This window comes from Hyaena hyaena, unplaced genomic scaffold (assembly GCF_003009895.1).
Source record: "Hyaena hyaena isolate Hyena2069 unplaced genomic scaffold, ASM300989v1 scaffold_254, whole genome shotgun sequence".
Classification (NCBI taxonomy): Eukaryota; Metazoa; Chordata; class Mammalia; order Carnivora; family Hyaenidae; genus Hyaena; species Hyaena hyaena.
The window spans coordinates 167,280-184,794 of record NW_024080890.1 but is presented as its reverse complement, the minus strand read 5'-3'; the positions used below and the strand labels follow the sequence as shown (position 1 = coordinate 184,794).

Below are 17,515 nucleotides of genomic sequence, written 5' to 3'. Positions count from 1 at the left end.
CTGACGTGCATGTGGTTGGGAGGCAGGCATGTCGGGCACATGGTTGGGGCGGCGGGTCCCTCCTGTGGGCCCTGCTGTGCAGGGAGGTTGTGGCGAGCGGGCGGTGGTCCATGCCTGGAAGGGGGCTGTTGGCAGGCGGCAGTTCTCAGCTGGGGCTGGAGTCCGCTCGGGACTCTGTCCCCGGCAAGGAGCCAGCGTTGGCCTCCTGGGGCACCACAAGCACAGAGGCCTCAAACGCCCCCGACTGTGACCTCGTGGACGCTCAGGGGCACGGGCATGGCCTAACTGGGTCCTTGGCTCAATGACAGCCCGGACGGACGGTCAGCCAGGTGTGGTCTCCCCTGGGCTTCAGGACCTTCTGAGCTGCCGGCGGCAGAAGCCTCGGGCTAATGCAAGGTCACTAGTGGAGGTTGTGGGGCAGGCGGGAAGCTGGTGCGAGCCCTGCCTGGTGGGCGGGAAAGGGAGGATGTTCTTGATCTCACATAACCACCCCGACCAGCTCTAACAAAGACGCTTTACTGAGTGTCTGACAACCGTCCATTCGTATGACAGAGGCACGTGCGGGTCCTGCGGCCACCCTTCCAGACGCCCCCCCCACCCCGTGGCGACCCCATGCTTCCGCCACCCAGGTCCTGAGGAGCTACAACACCAGAGATCCACCACCCGCCCAGCGCAGCCAGGGCCGTGTGAGCACGGCCTGCCCGAGCGCGGCTTCCCCTTCGGTCTCCCCACACTGTCGCCCCATCGGGGGCCTCGCACACGCACTTCGCAGAGACATGGACATTATGGGGACGGGGGCAGAGCAAACCCCCCTCCTGTCCCGGCTGTTGCAGCACCAGTAAGACTAAGGGCTCAGGGGCCACGGCTACCCCGGCCTGAGGTGGTGCCCTCAGTGGCTGGGGGGCAGGAGTCGGGTCCCCGGGCTGTGGCTCTGCCCACGGAGGACACACTGGAGATGCGGTTTCCAGGTGTCCTCTCTGGCCCCGCTGCCTGACCCACGGCTGCATCTGACTCCCCAGACAGAATTCTCCCTGCCCTGGCCCCTCCCCGCAGGGCTGTGCAAACCTCTGCATCCTGCTGAACAAAACACCCCGGCAGCGGGCAGTGGGCAATGGAGGGCGCAGGGCGGCGGAGGGCGGAGAACGGCAGAGGGTGGAGGGCGGAGGCCCAGTGGGTCTCCTGCTTCGAGGACGGCACGGTTCTAGAAGGCGGCCGTTGTGGGCAGAATCTGTGCCGTAACCGGGTGGGAGAGACGACGGGGGAAATGTGCACAATGGCCCTTAGCTTCAAAGCAATGTCAAGGCCACATCCGTCTCCTAGGAAACGTCTGCTTCCAGATCGAACTTTGGGAAGATATTTATTACAGAGACTAGCTGCAATGCCACCTCGAGAAGAGGGGAGGGGTGAGGCGGGGCCCCCACGCACAGGCTGCACACGCCTGGGCCCCACACAGCGGAGCGCCTGGCACAGCGCTGATGCCCTTCCCGCTCGTGCCCGGCACTGGCTACGCCCAGGGCGTGGCCTTCCCAGGCGGGGCTGAGCTTCCGGGCACACGGCCTGCGGGCGGGAACTCAGCTGCATGCGGGCCCCCAGCGGGGTTGCAGTTGAGGCTGTGGCTGTGGGCCCCACGTCCCCCAGATGCTGGGGCACAGGGTCCCGGGAGGAGGGCCCGACGGGCTCCGGCTGATGGTCAGTCCATGTCCTCCTGTGGCTCCGGCTTGTGCAGGGCCTGGAGCCGGCTGAGCACAGCCTGGTGCACGGCCTCCAGCCCCTCGGCGTCCAGCTCCCGCAGCAGCAGCAGGATGGCGGTCAGCACGTTGCTCTGGGGACACAGAGCCACTGGCTGAGTGCACGTCCTGGGTGACCAGCCTTCCAGGCAACAGGAGACACACGGGGCAGACACTGAGGTGGACAGAGCTGCGGCCGCCGGCGGGCACCGCCCAGAGAGCTAAGCAGCCAGCCCTTGGTCACACAGCTGCGGTGACACAGCTGAGTCACACGCAGCGGGCTCAGAAGGGGGCTGAGTGGCCCAGGACGGTGATCAGTAACGTGATCAGACACACGTGTGCTGACGTGTGCTATGGGTGTGCACGCGTACATCCTCCACAGGTTTCTACCTGCACTTGAGCAAGAAAGGATTTTGCACAGGAGACTTCCCCAGCTCCTTCTGGTGAGGGGACAGGAGAGATGCTGTGAGTGAGGTGACGTGCACAGGGGGTCACACTGGGGCTGAGCCACAGAGCCCCTGGGCACCAGGGCGCTGACCCCCCGCCCCGGCAACACTCAGGCGTCCTGCTCCGTCCCCATCTCCCTCCTCTCCAGGCTCTGTCTCCAGGCTCTGCCGGGCCGTCTGCATTTAGGCTCGCAGGACCCCCTGCCCCCCACCCCAGGGAGGGTGGAGCCTCCATCCAGGTCCACGTTCAGAGCAGACCCAGGGCCTCCTTCCTTCCCGTCCCCAGAAGTTGGTTTGATGGCCCTGAGTCTGCGTTTGTGGAAGGCACCGAGCTGGGTCAGTGTTCAGTGTCGGCCCCCCACCCCCACCCAGTGCCCTCCAGAGGCCTGGGCCTGCGAAGAAGGGAGCTTCAGGCCTTGCCCTGCCTGTAGGGGCTTTCCCCCTCTAGGGTTGTGTATGGGGGGGTTCCTCCTGAATTTGTCACAGAAGTGTGCACACAGACCGCTGAGCTGACCCCACGCACACACACTTCAAGGGACAGTTGTGGGGGGCGTGGTCCCCAGGCCTGGGGTAGCTGTCAAGACCAACGTTCAGTCTGTGGTCACTTCTGTCGGCAGCTCTGGGGGGACACGCCTCCCAGAGGGTGGGTTGGCCCGGCCCGGCCCCTCCCCAAGACAGGGCCTGTCCTTCTCCCTCTTTGCTCCCCACAATCTTGGCAAGTTCCAAGGGGGTGCTGGCGGCCCCGTCCCCCGGCTGTGGAGCCCTTCCCTCGTGAGCCCGCCCCCGTCCCACGGCTCTGCTCAGCCAGCCCCACTCCCACGTGACCAGGCGGCAGGGAACCCACGGGTCAAGCTAACGGCAGTGACCCCGTCCTGGCCAATCACGGCTCCCACCCGGGACGTGAGCAATTGCAGCTGAGGAAGCCGGGCCTGCTGTGTGGGGACACTCGGGGTGGCCGCCCTTTACCAGGAGAGGACACGCAGGAAGAAATGGCGTGAGCCTGGGTGCGAGGGCCAGCCCCGGCCAGCAGGGGGCCGAGCCCTAGGACGGGCCGGAACGACACAGAGGCAGACACACCTGGAAAGCCCCGGGGTCTCTGACCGAGCTGCCACGTAACCTACTTCCTGTCAGCAGCCTGTTACCCCTCACAGGGGTGAGGGCTGAGTCCACCTGCAGGCCGGAGCCCCCCCCCCCCCGCCGCTGCCCCCCAGCAGCGAACCCCTGCAGCCTGCATGGCAGCCTCCCCGCCCCCAGGGCAGACCCGGGGCAGACCCAGGGCTCGCCTGCAGCTCGGCCTGCACAGGCCCACTGCCTGGGAGGGGGGGGGTCTCTCTGGGGCCTGCTCCTTCCCACCGAGCTCAGAGCTGGCATCCCCACTCCCGCCTGGCTCTGAGTCCCTCCCTGCGTGTCTCCACCCCCCACTCTCCTCACCCTGGGCAGAGGGAGGCGGCGGCCGCCCCCCGCCGGGCTGCCTTCATCACACTCACCCTGTTCCTGCGGCCGCTCGCGGCTTCCCTCTGTGAGAAGGACGGGAACCGGTCCCGGGAAGGGGGCTTCAGGCCGAGCTGGCCCCGGACGCTGCCGGTGGAGAGGGAGCACGGGGCGTGTGAGGCCTGACCTGCTCGGGGACCCACACCGAACCCCAGAGGCTCGGAGCACAGCGGGAGGGCAAACTGCCACTCAGTGATGTTTCTGGAGGGGCACAGCGAGGGAGGGGCGGGTGGGACGGTGGGTCTGCCCCCCTCCCCCTGGCCACACCCCTACCCCGCCCCGGAGACAACCTTGCTGCCCTTGGGCTCCCGCCAGGGCTGGGGGCTCTGAACACACAGAGGCAGAGCAGGGGCTGCAAGGCCTGCCGCCAAGGTGGCGTCCGGATGGCCTCACACGCGGGGGGCAAACAGAACAGGTGGCTTTGGGGCACGTGGACTCAGCCTGACAGCCTCACCGGTTTCTACAACATTCCCCATGTGCAGTTTATGCTCAGAAACGTCTGTGACGCTGCAACCCGCCCCCAGAGGCCTCTTCCGGTCATGTCAGCAGTGCTGTGGCCAGGGAGGGCCCTTCCCTGGGGCCGCACGCCCCTCCCTCCCCTTCCCCCCCCCCCAGCCAGCGGGCCATGGTCACAGCCACGTGGCTTTCCCTTGGGTTCGGCAGTGCTGGTTTCAGTGGTGCTCCCACGCCCGCCGGTCCACGGTCCACCCTCCCCCCCACCCCGCCCCAGCCTGGGCTGCTCCAGACCTGCAGGCCCTGGGTCCTGGGCCCCCGCAGCACACAGCTGGCCGCAGGCTGGGGGCCACTGAGCGCCCGGACAGGGAAGAACCTCCCTGGGCGGTTCCCTTCCCTCACTCTCCGGTCATGCAGGTCTGGGAAAGGCCCCCTGACCCCAGAGCAGGCCCCTGGGGACAGGCCCGCCGCCTGCTGGCCTCACCTGGCCTCCTCCTCGCCGCAGCTGAGCGCGTCCCGCTGGGTCTCGGCGGTGGTGTCCAAGGTGCTCAGGCCGTAGGGGAGCTGGGGCCGGCCGTTCCCTGCGCCCTCTCCGCTCGGGGCCGTGACCTCCTCTCCCTCCAGCAACGCTCTGGACAGCTCCTCCTCGGTCACAGCTTCGGATGACGGGGAGGGAGCAGAGCGTCAGTGCGGACCCCCCGCCCCACCCCTGACCGCGGCATGTGGGAATCGGCGTTAGACAAGAGGAGTCTGTCCGTCTGCCCCGCTGGCCAGCTCAACAGCGCGGCGGGGCCCTGCCTGTCACACGGTGACCCTGGCCCGTGCTGGGCACGAACCTCAATTTCAGCACTTGCTACAAGTATTCATAGGAAGTGAAATTAAGGTAGGTTTTTAAAAAGGAACACGGTACACGATACTTAGTCCATTTCATTCACACGGGGCCGTATTTCATACACGGAGTTAACCTATATGAAAAGTGTGCATCTGGGAGAAAGGACTGTGCACACGTGGGAAGGGCTGGGGACCCTCTCCATGCCCGCCGGGTGCTCAGGAAGCACAGCGGTGTGTGCTGACCAGGAAAAGGGCAGAAACACCTCTGCTCTGACAGCGGGGCTGATGCGCAGCGTGGGGCCCCCCGAGATCTGCACTCCGTGTGGGGCCGTGCCCAGCGCACCCGCCCCGCTCACGCTTGTGAACGAGGAGTGCAACCTGGGGCCTCCCTGGAGGAGACGTCAGTGGCGGGGGGCGGGGGGCACCGGGGCGCCGACGCCTACTCTGGTTGTCCAGCTTCTGCAGGTGCGGCAGGTTGCGCAGCACGGTCATGCGGTAGAGGTGCGGGTCGGCGCCGCAGCACGGGTTCTCGGCCAGCCACAGCACGCGCAGGCGCGGCAGGCCCTTCAGGTAGTAGAGCTCGGCCAGGCTGGGGATGCGGTTCCTGCGCAGGTAGAGCTCGCTCAGCTGCTGGCACTGGCTCACGGGCTCCAGGCTGGAGACGCTGTTGACACTGCAGGGGACAGCACTGTCAACCACAAGGCCCGCACATCTGCCCTCCCGGGGACGCCGGGGCGTCAAGTTCAGCGAAGCGCCCGGGGCGAGGAGACAGGGCAGGAGCACGGGCAGCCGCCGGCTCGGTGCAGGCCTCACCCAGTCCGTGTGGACGTCGGAGGGGCCACTGTCCCTCGCAGGACAGGCCACAGGCCACCAAGGGACCATCTCGTGCCCCAAGTAGGCAGTGGCCAGAAAAGCCCACAGCAAACACGAGCAAGCTCTGCACCACGCGCAGCTAAGCACGGGACTCCTGGGCCCCGTGCGTAAGGAGCGGCGCGTGTGGGTTCACGTTTTCCGCAGAAGTGCGAACACATCAGACACAGAAAATGGCCCAGGCATCTAGGCAGAGGCCCTGCAGGTTTGAACAGACACAGGCAGAAACCTCCCACCTCCGCAGAGGCAAACGGACCGTGAACACACGCTCGGCTCAGGCTCCAGCTGAGCCCAGAGCCCTGGGCCTGGCGGGAGCACCACCCACACAGGCGGGGACGCGCCTCCTCCACAGCTGTGAGGACCTTGCAGCTCCCCGCAGAGCTGGAGGGCGTGGGTGGGGCCGCTCCAAGAGACCCTGCCCAACCCGCCTCTCCAGAACATTCTCCCCTGCAGTCTGCATCTGCAGTGATGTCCTAATTCTTCCCAGGGACACCACTGCAGTTCTGAGCACTCACTTCCTACTGCAGGGGGCAGCGTGGAGAGCCGTGCTCAAGGTGTGCAGGCACTGCCCCAGGCACAGGCAGGGGTGCGGTGAGGCCTGAGGCCACACGCAGCCGGTCCTCCTCCTCGACCCCTGGGCTGCCTGTGGTTGGACTGACTGTGCCCCCCAAACTCGTATGTTGAAACCTAACCCCCCAGGGTGATGGTGTTTGGGGGTGACTGGGTCAGGGAGCCCTCACAACAGGATCCGCTCCCTTAAGAAAGAGACCCCAGCACTCCCTCGCCCCTGTCCCCACCCGAGGGCCCAGTGAGAAAATGGCGTGTGTGAACCGGAAAGCGGGTCTCACCAGATACTGAAAATCCAACACCCTCCTCTTGGGCTTGGAGCTCCGGGACGGACTGAGACAGGCCTCACACACACGAGGCTCTGAGCCCAAAGGGAACGACCGCATCTCACCAAAGGGCCGGCAGCCGTGTTCACACGGCAATTTACACCGGGTCCCGGTGCAGCCAGATACCCAGGCACTGGCGCCTGGGCTCCATCAACAACCCTGGGCCTTGTCCTTCCTGTGGGCCGTCCACGAGGCTGCTCCGAGAGGCCTGGCCACCTGCCCCAACCTCCAGGTTGCCTGCTCCTTCGGGGAACGAAGGTAAGGCTTCCTGGGGTGCGGGCTCAGACCTCAGCTTCACTGATAACCAGGCAGTGACAGCGGGCGTGTGGACCCTGGCTCACCACCACAGCCCCGCTGCACTGCCCCTCGGGGCGGGCACTGGTATTATTTCCGTGTTACAGATAGGGAAACTGAGGCCGGCAATGGCGACTCACAGGCTCCCTCCAAACTGCCCAGCTGCCAGATGCCCCCACGACAGCTCCTGGTTCATGCACGGCTTCCCTGGTGTGTTAGGGCCAAGGCCTCCGGGAGAGGTAACTGGCGTCAGTGAGAGGCCGTGTGGTGTGGGGAGGACGGCGCCTCCTGGCAGCTCTGGAACCAGAGGGCAAGAATGCTGGGGGCGGACGGGGCCGCCTTGAGGGCAGCTGCTCATCAGTGGGGGCTGTACCCACCGAGCACGGTGAGGCCGGGTGTGCTCAAGGGCGATGGCCTGGGGAGGCTGGGCACAGACATTCAGGGGGACGGCCGGGGGGCTCGCACGGCGGGGCGTGCTCGAGGGAGACGGCGGGGTGACCCTCATACGGGAGGCAGAGCTCAGGGGGCTGAGGAGCAGCCAGGCCTGTGCCGCTGACACTGCTCCGCCCACAGAAACCCCCCCTAAAACAGTTGGGAGTTTTCAGATTATCCAAGGGGACCTGAAGCTTCTCCTTTTGAGACCCGTGACTCAGAGCGCGGCAGGCCTTCGGGTACCTGAGGGTGATCACTTCCAGGCTGGGCATTTCCCGGCAGATGGAGACCTGGGAAGGAAAGGAAGGTGATGGCCAGAGCCGCCGGGCACTCTCTCCGTGAGCCCCGTGCACAGACGAGGTCCTCCACAGCCTACGCGGAGCAGTAGTGCCGGCACGACACCCCACTTTGCACCAGACACCCCCTCAACATGTAGACGCTGCTAGAATCCCTAAGCTGAGATGCCCGCACAGGACATCGGGTGACACAGAACCTTTCTTCTGCTGTCCCTGAGGCGCAGGGAGAAGGCTTGGCCAACGGAGCCGGGGCAAAAGGGAGGGAGGGCCGGGGCTGGATGCCACACCACATTAATCCTGCCGACTCGGGGGGAAAGAGCCCACGGGGCGCTTGGCCGGGTCCGTAAAGTCAGCCTTCAAGGTCGATGGGCGGTGCAGCCCCCACATATGTCCGTGCTGCCACGGGCCAGGCAGGGAGCCAGACCAGGCCCTTGACCTCCACAGGCCCACGGTGGTCTCAGAATGCTTCACAGGTGCAATGGGTTTGTTTTCTGCTATGGTGGCGTTTTTGGTTTTTAGGGTTTTTCTGGCTGCTGAACATGCAGCATTTCAGCTACAGCAGGAGGTGGAATCTGCTTTCCTGGCAGCCCAGTGGCTCAGCCACGTTTCTGACTGTTTTCAAGGAGAGGGACAGTTCACGTTACAAAAGTGAGACAGAAACGACAGACACACGGTCTGTGTGTAAGTCTGGGATGTTCCCTCCAGGACAGGGAGTAAGAAATTCACTCACAGACCCACAGCTCAGCTCAGGCCCCCATCTCTTCCCGCCGTGTCCCGGGGAGAGCATGACGCTGGACCTGACCGAGCACAGGGGCTGAAACAAGCAACTAACTCCTCAGTGACCCAAAGCCCAGAAACCCATGAAAAAAGACTCCCTCAGAGCACACTTCTCTGGTAGGTAAACCAAGGCCTCTGCCCATCCCCTCCTCTGGGAGACCTGGGACACAGAGCTGTTCATCAGCAGGAGAATATTTAAAAAAACTTCAAAATAAAGCTGGGCACTCTGGGATATTGTTTTCGTTAGTCATTCTACATCCCAAGAGCTGCTAAATAAACAAAGCACCAGGCTAGGGGCTGAATTGAATGCGTGCGGTTCTGTACATTTTAACAATTCTCTTGAGGGACAGGTGACACATTTCCAGACCAGGGGGCATCTGGAGATGATCGGCAGAATACTTACATCTGTGAGGCGGCTGCCCCTGCGGAGAGAGAAGAAGACATACACACTTTAGTTTTGCTAAAGCTGAGTAAGAAAAATCTATAACTACAAATTAATTAGTGACAAATGCCTACAGACTAAAATCCTGTAATTGCAATGACAAAGTAAGGGAAAGCTTGCCCAGCTGACACAAAGGTGCTGAAAGTTGTCGCACGGCTGATTTGCAACAAAACTGCTCACGCCTAGTGCTCGAGGGGTGCTTCTGGGGTGCTTCTGACCCTCAGGAGCAGGAGGGCCACCCCGCTTGGAGGACACAGAGACCCACTCACTCTCCAGGCTGTGGCAAGGCGGGACAACTTCCCTCACTGATATACGTAAACAAGCAAGTCCTTGTAACGGGCCATGTTCAAAGGCTGAACACGCAGCTTGTGAGACAAAGACTAGAGAGCTTGAAATGGGCCGTTGTCTCTCCCCGCTTCGAGGACTGCACGGCCACCTCCCGCAAGACAAAGAAGCACATTGTTGAAAACCAAACGGCGCCAAATGTCAGAAGTGCCAGGGCAGAGAGAAAGGCTTTTTAATGCACAAGCAGAGCCCAGTGCAGTCAATCTGCCTTCCTGGGAGGAAGGTCTGCTCCTGGCTGGGCCCGCTACGCCCCGCCGGAACTGTACAGTGCACAGGGGTGCGGGAAGCCTTGCTTTGGGTCCCTGGCGAACACCTGTAGATCCTTCCGGAGTTCATGAAGTGCTTCTGGTCCTTCCTCAACTCAGCCCACCTCTGTGCCTGCATGGACCCCACAGCTCCTATATCCTGTCCGGTCACCTCCCAGACAGCGAGTCACCTGGGGACCGCCCCTCCCCAGCAGGACTCAATCCCAAGAATGTTTATGGATTCCTGACTTTGGAGTCTCAGGTCTTTCTTTCCTACTAGAAATGGCGTTGACCATGTTGATCTCAAACCGGATCAGTAGGCTTGGCTCCTAACTGGCAATGTCAGCAGTCAGACCCTTCCCAGGGGGACCGGTCTGCCCCACCGATGCCATCTGGAAGGCTGACCAAGGGACTTCACGGTAATGCTGCTTGTCTCAGGCAAAGAGCGCATGTTTGGAGCCTGGGTCTGAAGCACCACCACTCAGCGGGGGCAAAGATTCTGGAACGATCTTTGCCAGAGGCCACCTGGGCTGGTGGCGGCACCCCCTGCACGCTGGGGGTCCTGGCACTTGCTCCCCTTCGCCCCACACCCCCTGCGGCTCCTCCGCGGGCTCCTCCCTCCCCGGGCCGGTGCCGGGCGGAGATGCGGGGCCGCAGGGCCGTGAGGGGCGGCCCGGGCCCTCACCAGCAGTTGAGCTTCCGCACGCTGTGCAGCTCCGAGGCCTTGGCCCGGGACAGGACCATCTTCCGAGTCAGCTTCATGGCGGAGGGCCTCCCGGAAGCCAGCCCCGGGCCCCACGCCCAGCCCTGGGCCTCGACAGCAGCCCGCGAGGCCCCGGCTCTGGGTTCCTCCGCGGCCCGTCTCCAGGGGGCGGGGCCACGTCGTCAGGGGCGGGCCCTGCGAGCCCATTGGCCATTCCTTGAGGGGCGAAGCGGCGCGAGCGCAGTGACGCTCAAAGCGTTGGTTCCGACCTCGCCTGCCCCGCCCCGCCCCTCGGGCTGCGCGCGTCCAGGCCTGCGCGTGCGCGGCGGGAGGGGGAGGGGGACGGGGACAGGTCGGCTTCTGACGTAATTCTGCTGCGACCCAGGTGAGGCCCCTCCTCCGGACAGACCCGCCGTACCGAGTTGTCTAGCCCCAAGCCCCCGAGCCTGCAGCCCTCGAGCCCTGAGCACCCCCAGCCCTGAGCCCTCGAGCCCTGAGCACCCCCAGCCCTGAGCGTTCGAGCCCTGAGCCCCCCAGCCCTGAGCCCTCGAGCCCTGAGCCCCCCCAGCTCTGAGCCCTCGAACCCTGAGCACCCCCAGCCCTGAGCCCTTGAGCCCCGCGTCCCCGAGCCTTCCAGCCTCCGAGCCCCAAGCCCTGAGCCCCCCAGCCCCGAGCCCTCGAGCTCTTGAGCCCCCCCCAGCTCTGAGTCCGGAACTTAGAGGTGATAGTGTCTTGACTCCCTGAATGACGGCGATTTAAACCGTTAAAATAAGTTAAGCCTAGGGCTGTGTGGTTTCCCTTCCCCCCCTTGAGCATTTAAAGAAAGGTGGCCTCCCAGCTGGTAAGCGTTTCCGAAGCCGGAGGTCGCCGCAGGCGCAGGCGCAGGCGCACTGACTGGCTTTGGGATCTCATAGCTGTTGCAGGTGCCAAGACCCAGCGTGAGCCATCCTCTGCCCTCTTTTCTGCTAGCCCCCGTCCTGCCCTTGACCTGCCGGCCCGGGCTCGGTCCGCAAAGCCTGCTGTCATTCCACCTTGGATGTCTGACCGTCCTCGCTGTCTGATTCAGTTCTTCATGCAAGTCGCATCTGATCATCTCGCACCGCCCACCTGGGACGTCTCAGAACCTTCCCGGTTCCCCCACGCTGACCCTTGGCTGTAAACCCCCTTGTCCTCTTTGTATTTGGACTTGAGGCCAGTCTCCCCTATTCCAATAGCCTTGAATAAAGTCTCCCGTACCGTTTTAAGAAGTGTTAGAAAAATTTTTTTCTTGAACGTTGATCAGAGATTGCTTTCCCAGAACGTCACAGCCGCGCCTGAAGCCCAGGGCCCCGAGGCCGCTGCAGGCCCCACCTGCACGGGGACGCGGCAGGAGGTGGAGGCTCGGTGGGAGGCGCTTCCCGTGGGGTCTCCCGTCCCCCTCAAGCCTGGCGCTTGTACCTCAAAGACGACATAGGGTTTCTACAAAGGGGAAAGCCTGCCCACAGTAGTTGAGCTCTTGCGGCTGCTTTGGGGGCTTTGTCCTTGCGCTGTATTTTGCGGGCCGCGGGGTGCCCTGAGTGGTTGATCGGTCAGAGTCTTGCCCCGAGGCCTCTCATCAACGCACGGGTGACGAGTCCCCCCAAGATGGTGTGTGAGCCTCCTCAGGCAACAGAGGACAGCGGTGTTCTTTGAGGAGGAAGAAAGCCCGCCGGAGCTCTCCGACAGACCCTGGCTCCACGGCTGGCTCAGTGCAGGTGTCAGGGCGGGACAGGAGTTCAGCCTCGCCGAGGGGCAGGAAGCGTCCAAGAGGCGCAGGCTGAGCGAGCTTGCTCAGGGCTTCTGGCTCTCCCGACTTGGGAGGCACGTCAGGTGACAGGAGGGTCTGCCCACGGTGTGCACAGCATGCCGCCAGCAGGCGGAAGCGGGCATCTGCAGAAGCTGGTTCTGGGGAAGGCGCAACGGGCACGGGGCCGGGCACCGCGGGCTGCGGCTGTGGGCCTGTGGCGCCTGGGAAGGGGGCTTTGCAGGTGCTGGCCCTGCGTGTCCCCACCTGGCTGAGGTGGCCCCTCCTCCTCCTCGCAGGACTCGTATGGTCCGTAAAGGGGCCAGGCCAGGTGGGGCATGAGCCACACGGACAGGCCCTGGCTCTCGGCACCAGGGCCGCACCTCGAGGGCTCTGTGCGGGCGACGGGCATGACGGGGGCAGGTGTGGGGCCCTGCCGGCCTGCCTGGGGCAGATCAACCCTCAGGTTCAGGGCATGTCCTTCCCCGGTACTACTCACTGGGGACCAGAAACCACTCGTCCCCGAGTCCAGTGGCCGGTTGAAGGTCCTGGTGACTCAGGTGACACTCACAGAGTGAGGAGTCTTTACCTGCTAAGTAGAAGTGTGTGGTTTGGGTGTGTCACCGAGCGTTCCCAGAACTCCCCTCCCCGGGCAGCTGCCGGCGGGACTTGACCCCAGGAGAAATTTGCACGTGCTTTGGAAGGTGGAAGACAGTAGGGAAGACCGTCCTGGGCAGAGATGGGGAGAGATGGACGGACGCAGAAGGGTGGGTTTGGGGGGGGCTGGGGTCGTCCCTAAAGTGTGCCGTCTTCTTGCCGCCAGTGGCCTTTCCTGCTGCCAGCATCCCTCGCCGCTGCAAACTCACCGCTGTCCACAGACCTCTCCACCAGCCCCCGCTGTGGTCCTGCGTCCAGAGCGGGGCCCGCCGAGCTCCCCAGATCCCCTGCAGGCTCCTCCCCCTGCACCTGCGCCCCTCCCCCCCCCCCTGCCCTGGGAGAACTCCTTCTTGATCCCCTTCCCGAATTCCTCCTGGACTTCTGTGTCCCTAGCCCCTTCCAGAACTGTGTAAGGATGACCTCCTGTAACACATCTCCTCTTTTGCCACACTCCTGGGGCTCCTGCTTCCGGAATGAACCCCGACACAGGCAGCCATGCAGAGGAACTTGCCTGAACCAAAACTGAAACACTGGTTTGTGTCATCGAGAAGCCAAGGGTAGTGGCTTCAAGTGTGGCTGGATCCAGGGCCTCGGTCTTTGTTGTTGGGGCCCAGGCTCTACCTCCGGCCCCCCAGCCTGCACTTGCCCGCAGCAGATGCTGTCTACCCTCTGCTTCAGGCCTGCACCCTGGCTGCTTGAGTCCAGCAGCAAGAAGGTTTTTTCCAGTGACTCAGGTGCCTGTTTGGGGACTGGCCTGGCATCAGGCTATGCACCCAGAGGCCGGCTCTGCGGCGGGTGTGCAAACCCGGTTTCCAGCCTGAGCTACGTGCCTGAAGTGGATAATGAGAGTGAGTGAGGGGAGGTGCCCAGAGGGACATCAGAGAAAAAGAGAACCCGCTGCTTCAGGCTGTGGTCGCTGTGGGAAAGGGGACAGCCCGGACACGCTGTGCCTTCGGTCCCCGCCGCGGTCCCTCTTTGTGTGTCCTGTGCACACTTCCCCATCTCGGGGGAAACTCCCCTCTCCCGGCAGTCACTCTGGGGCCCTGCCCACAGGATCCCCACGCACCCCGGCTACCACAGGACAGTCCCCTTCCCTCACTTCTAGCCCAGCTGAATCCCGAGCTTCATTTCTGCCTGCACCATGTCCCAGACCCGTGTGGCTGCCCCAGGAGCCCCTGCGAGCTTCTGGAAGCCACAGCTGCAGCGACTCCTCCTTATGGCTTCTTGGGGCCCTCGGGTTGGGGGGGGTGGGAGGGGCTTCCTGCTGCCAGGTGGCCTCCGGGGCTGGGAACCGGGAAGCATGGTCCTCTCTCTGCTGGGGTCCTGGCCCCTGTGCATTCTGGGGGATGGTGCGGCCCCAGCAGGCATGACAGGGACCCAGGGCAGGGCCTGCTCTCCTCTCTGCAGGCTGACCACTCTGCCGTCATCCTGGGGGCTGCCCCACGGGACGTTGGGACCGAGGCGCAGAGGAAAGTTCTGGGCGTTTGGGCTGGACGGTGGCAGAGAAGAAGGTCCTGGTGGGGGAGGGAGGGGCCAGGTGTGAGCTCTGTTCTGTGATGGCAGCAGAAACTGTCACCAGCTAACAGGTCACCCCAGGGTGGACTGTCCCCAGGCCTGCATACCTTCCTCCTGCCTGGTTTCCGTCTGGGGACTCGGCCTCCTTGTGTTTCAGCCGCTCTTCCTCAGTTCTGCCTCAGCTCTCAGCCGGGACCCTCCCAGGCACGGCCCCCGGCCTATCACCGCTGGGGTACCAAGGCAGGCCCCTGTGGCTCTGGGTGCACAGCTGGGGGGCCCCCAGGCTCCCAGGGCTCCTGGGAGAGCACAGGACTCTCCGGCCTAGAGCTGCTGGCCCGATCTCCCTGAAACTGTGGCCTCACCCGCTGGCGTCGGGGCGGCTGCCTCGCACAACGAGGAGTGCTGTTGAGGGCAACAACGCGCTGTCTGCACCCCCCTCACTGTGCCGGGCGGGGGACTCCACGCTGGGCCCACTGGTGAACGTGTCTGACCATGTGCAGCCCGGGGAATGGCTGGACTTGCCCCAGCCTCTGCCCTAGCTTCCCTTCTCTCCATCCACCCTCACCCCAGGCTCCACCATCTAACCTTTCAAACTGTATCAGTTATCAGCAGCTGTGTAACAAATGGCCCCAAACCCAACAGCTCACAACAGGAGACATTATCTCCTCGCAGTGCCTGAGGGGCGGGACTCTGGGAACCGCCGGGCTGCTGGCCTGACTCGGGGCCTCTCATGAGGTCGGGCTGTGGGCCAGGGCTGCCGTCTCTGGAGACCTGAGGGGGTCTTCCAAGCTCCTTCACGAGGCTGCAGGCAGCAAGCCTCATCGTCATGGCACGGCCTCCCGGGAGAGAGTGACGAACGCTGGGTTGGACCCTGCCAGGGGCCCTTGGGATGTTCCTCAGTGTCCCTGAGTCACAGACCCCTCACCAGGGAACGGGCACAAGAAGCTCTGACACATCGCATCGTGAGGCCTGCAGACGGGCGTGCGGAGCTTGGCGTGGTGCTTCGCAAGGATGCACGCTAAATGAATAAACCTCGCTGACCCCTCTGCTGGAGGGTGGCCTGGCAGGCTCTGGCACAGGGCAGGAAGGACGGGCTGCAGACACGTTCCAGATCCCCACGGCAAACCTCACAACACGCCGGCAGAGAGAGGAGCAGCCTGCATGTGTTCATTTAAAAGTGTCCTGGGGCGCCTGGGGGGCTCAGTCAGTTAAGTATCCGACTTTGGCTCAGGTCATGATCTCATGGTTCATGGTTCATGAGTTCGAGCCCCACATCGGGCTCTGTGCTGACAGCTGGGAGCCTGGAGCTGCTTCTGGTTCTGTCTCCCTCTCTCTCTGCCCCTCCCCTGCTCATGCTGTCTCTCTCTCTCTCTCTCTCTCTCTCCAAAATGAATAAACATTAAAAAAAAAAAAAAAGTGTCCTGAGAGGTTGTTTGGGCCTTGGGGCCCCTCCCAGCTCTGCCTCTATATCTGTTGCTTGGAAACGTGCTGCCTGTTACGCTGTCAGGCAGGCACGCGCTGTGGGGCCCCGGCCTCTGCACCATTTTGCTCCCACGTCGCTGTCACATCTCATCCATCCTTTCTGAGAAGCCGTTTCCAGAATGTAGATGATCCGTGGACCTGAGACGTGAAGAGGCGAGGGGATGATGGCATCCCCACTTCTGGTGCTCTGTCTGGACCAGGGGTCCGCAAACCGCAGCCTGTGTAAATAAAGTTTTATTGGCACACGGCCACACCCAACATGTACCCGTGGCTGATGGCTGCTTCCCGGCTGCAGGGGGCAGAGCTGAGTTGTTAAAACGGAGCCTCCGGGCCTGCGAAGCCTGAAGTATTTACTAGGTGGCCCTTGTAGAAGTTTGCGCCCCCACCCCCCGGCCGTGCTGTCTCCCCACCCCCGGACCCACCCAGCACCTGTGTGTCTCTGCTCCTGCGTGTTATTCACAACCACACTGTGCCCTCTTCTTCACTGATTTTCACTGATGGATGTTTTCTTTTTGCTGCCAGACCTTTCTACCTGGGGCATGTTGTCCGTGAAAAAGTCCCCCGCATTTCCTTCATCTGAACTTGAGACGAGTCTCAATCAAGGGCAGGACTTGCTGTGTTTCTGCTTTACGGTCAAATGCCTTTTTATTTTTATGAGGAGGATGTTTCATAATTCCTCTTGCAATGGAGTCCTGGCAGACGGAACGTGGCCTTCTTGTGAAATGTGTGGTTTTTTCTGGAAGGGAAGGAGCCACAGCGGGGACATGAGAGCAGATGTTTGGTCAGCAGCCCATTTCATGTACTACTTCCCCTTGACTGACGTTCCCACAGAGGCCCCGGGATGCTTGGAAGCCAAAGTCAGACCGGCCGTGCCCACCGCCGGAGCTCTGCGGTGGTTACTGTCTCATGAAATATTAATGGACCCTCCACCATAGGCTTTTCGGCAGCGGGCTGGCTCTCAGGCCAGAGGCACCCCAGGGAGGGGGCGCTGGCCCCGAGTCCAGGCACCGCTGCTAGTAAGCACCACAGACACCGGTGCGGCTCTGCTTCCTTTGCCTGTTAATTACGGTCTGAGGCCCTGGCGGCCGCGGGCACCTGTCGCATGCCTAGGCTGCCGGACTCTGAGAACGCAGCAGTGCCAGGGGCGCCTCCTGCAGGTGAGAGCCTCGAATTCTCCCTCACGCTCAGGGCTGCCCACTCCATGGCGCCAGCTGGTCTGGAGGAAGGCTCCGGCCACCTTTGTGCCTATCCAAGGCCTTGAGAACTCCACCAGCAGAGCCCAGCGCCGGGGCTCTGACAGCAGCTGCACAGACCTCGGTGGGTGGGGTGGTGAGGCAGGCGCCCTGTGGGCCCGCGGCGCTGGGACTCGCTCCTTTGTGAAGAGGCAGGGCAGACAAAGGCCAGGGGCCCTCCGGCGGAGGGTGTCCTGGGCAGGAATCTGGACGCTAGGTGGGCACACTCGGGGGGGAGATGAGGAGGTGGTCAGTGAGCCAGCAGAGGTACAGGGCCCAGGAGTGGGCGGGGGGGGGCAGCGTGCGCTGGTGTCTGGGGAGGAGAGGGTAGTGGCCCTTGTGAGGTGAGGGCCTGGTGTGGGGGTGGTTTGGACCTTTAGGAAAGCTGTGATCAGCTGCTGGTGGGGGGGAGGGGGAGTCAGAATCCTCACCCTTCTTCCAGCCAGGAGGACTGAGAAGGGGCAGTCCGACCAGGGTGGAGTTTAGGCATCTATAGGGCCCGGTGGCCAGCACCTGCCACGTGGGTGCTGTGAGGCTAGATCTTTCCTGCCCCCTTGGGCCCTGCCTTACGGGGAGGGGTCTCCTGTTTTCACGACTCCAGGAAGGCGGGGGTGACATAGCT

General features: G+C 63.4%; 2 protein-coding genes across 8 annotated transcripts in view; one reads left to right on the top strand and one right to left on the bottom strand.

Annotated features, from left to right (window-relative positions):
- Nucleotides 1-1,340: 1,340 nt before the first annotated feature.
- CFAP410 (cilia and flagella associated protein 410) lies at nucleotides 1,341-10,405 on the bottom strand. 3 transcript variants are annotated; one of them, XM_039245507.1, is made up of 7 exons: nucleotides 10,228-10,405; nucleotides 8,914-8,932; nucleotides 7,681-7,727; nucleotides 5,392-5,621; nucleotides 4,602-4,773; nucleotides 3,661-3,751; nucleotides 1,341-1,822 (listed from the first exon to the last, which is right to left on the bottom strand). In XM_039245507.1, exons 1-7 carry the CDS (start codon nucleotides 10,302-10,304, stop codon nucleotides 1,691-1,693), a joined length of 768 nt encoding a protein of 255 aa, XP_039101438.1. In that variant the 5' UTR covers nucleotides 10,305-10,405; the 3' UTR covers nucleotides 1,341-1,690. The 3 variants fall into 3 exon arrangements, with proteins under 3 accessions (XP_039101438.1, XP_039101439.1, XP_039101440.1); XM_039245508.1 differs by lacking the exon at nucleotides 10,228-10,405 and adding an exon at nucleotides 9,611-10,143; XM_039245509.1 differs by lacking the exon at nucleotides 10,228-10,405 and adding an exon at nucleotides 9,222-9,562.
- A 6,128-nt stretch (nucleotides 10,406-16,533) lies between these two features.
- The window catches only part of TRPM2 (transient receptor potential cation channel subfamily M member 2), a 54,185-nt gene continuing 53,203 nt past the window's right edge, over nucleotides 16,534-17,515 (top strand). For all 5 annotated transcript variants that reach the window (XM_039245484.1, XM_039245483.1, XM_039245486.1 and 2 more), the window contains exon 1: nucleotides 16,534-16,818. The gene's annotated coding sequence lies outside the window, so the exon portion shown is untranslated. The remainder of the gene's footprint in view (nucleotides 16,819-17,515) is intronic.

Excerpts from the sequence above, each read along its gene's own strand:
- CFAP410 (XM_039245507.1), bottom strand. The coding sequence starts at position 10,304 with ATGAAGCTGACTCGGAAGATGGTCCTGTCCCGGGCCAAGGCCTCGGAG. Across the intron at positions 5,622-7,680 it reads CTGGAAGTGATCACCCTCAG|TGTCAACAGCGTCTCCAGCC; the intron begins GTACCCGAAGGC and ends TGTCCCCTGCAG. Across the intron at positions 1,823-3,660 it reads CGAGCGGCCGCAGGAACAGG|AGCAACGTGCTGACCGCCAT; the intron begins GTGAGTGTGATG and ends CTGTGTCCCCAG.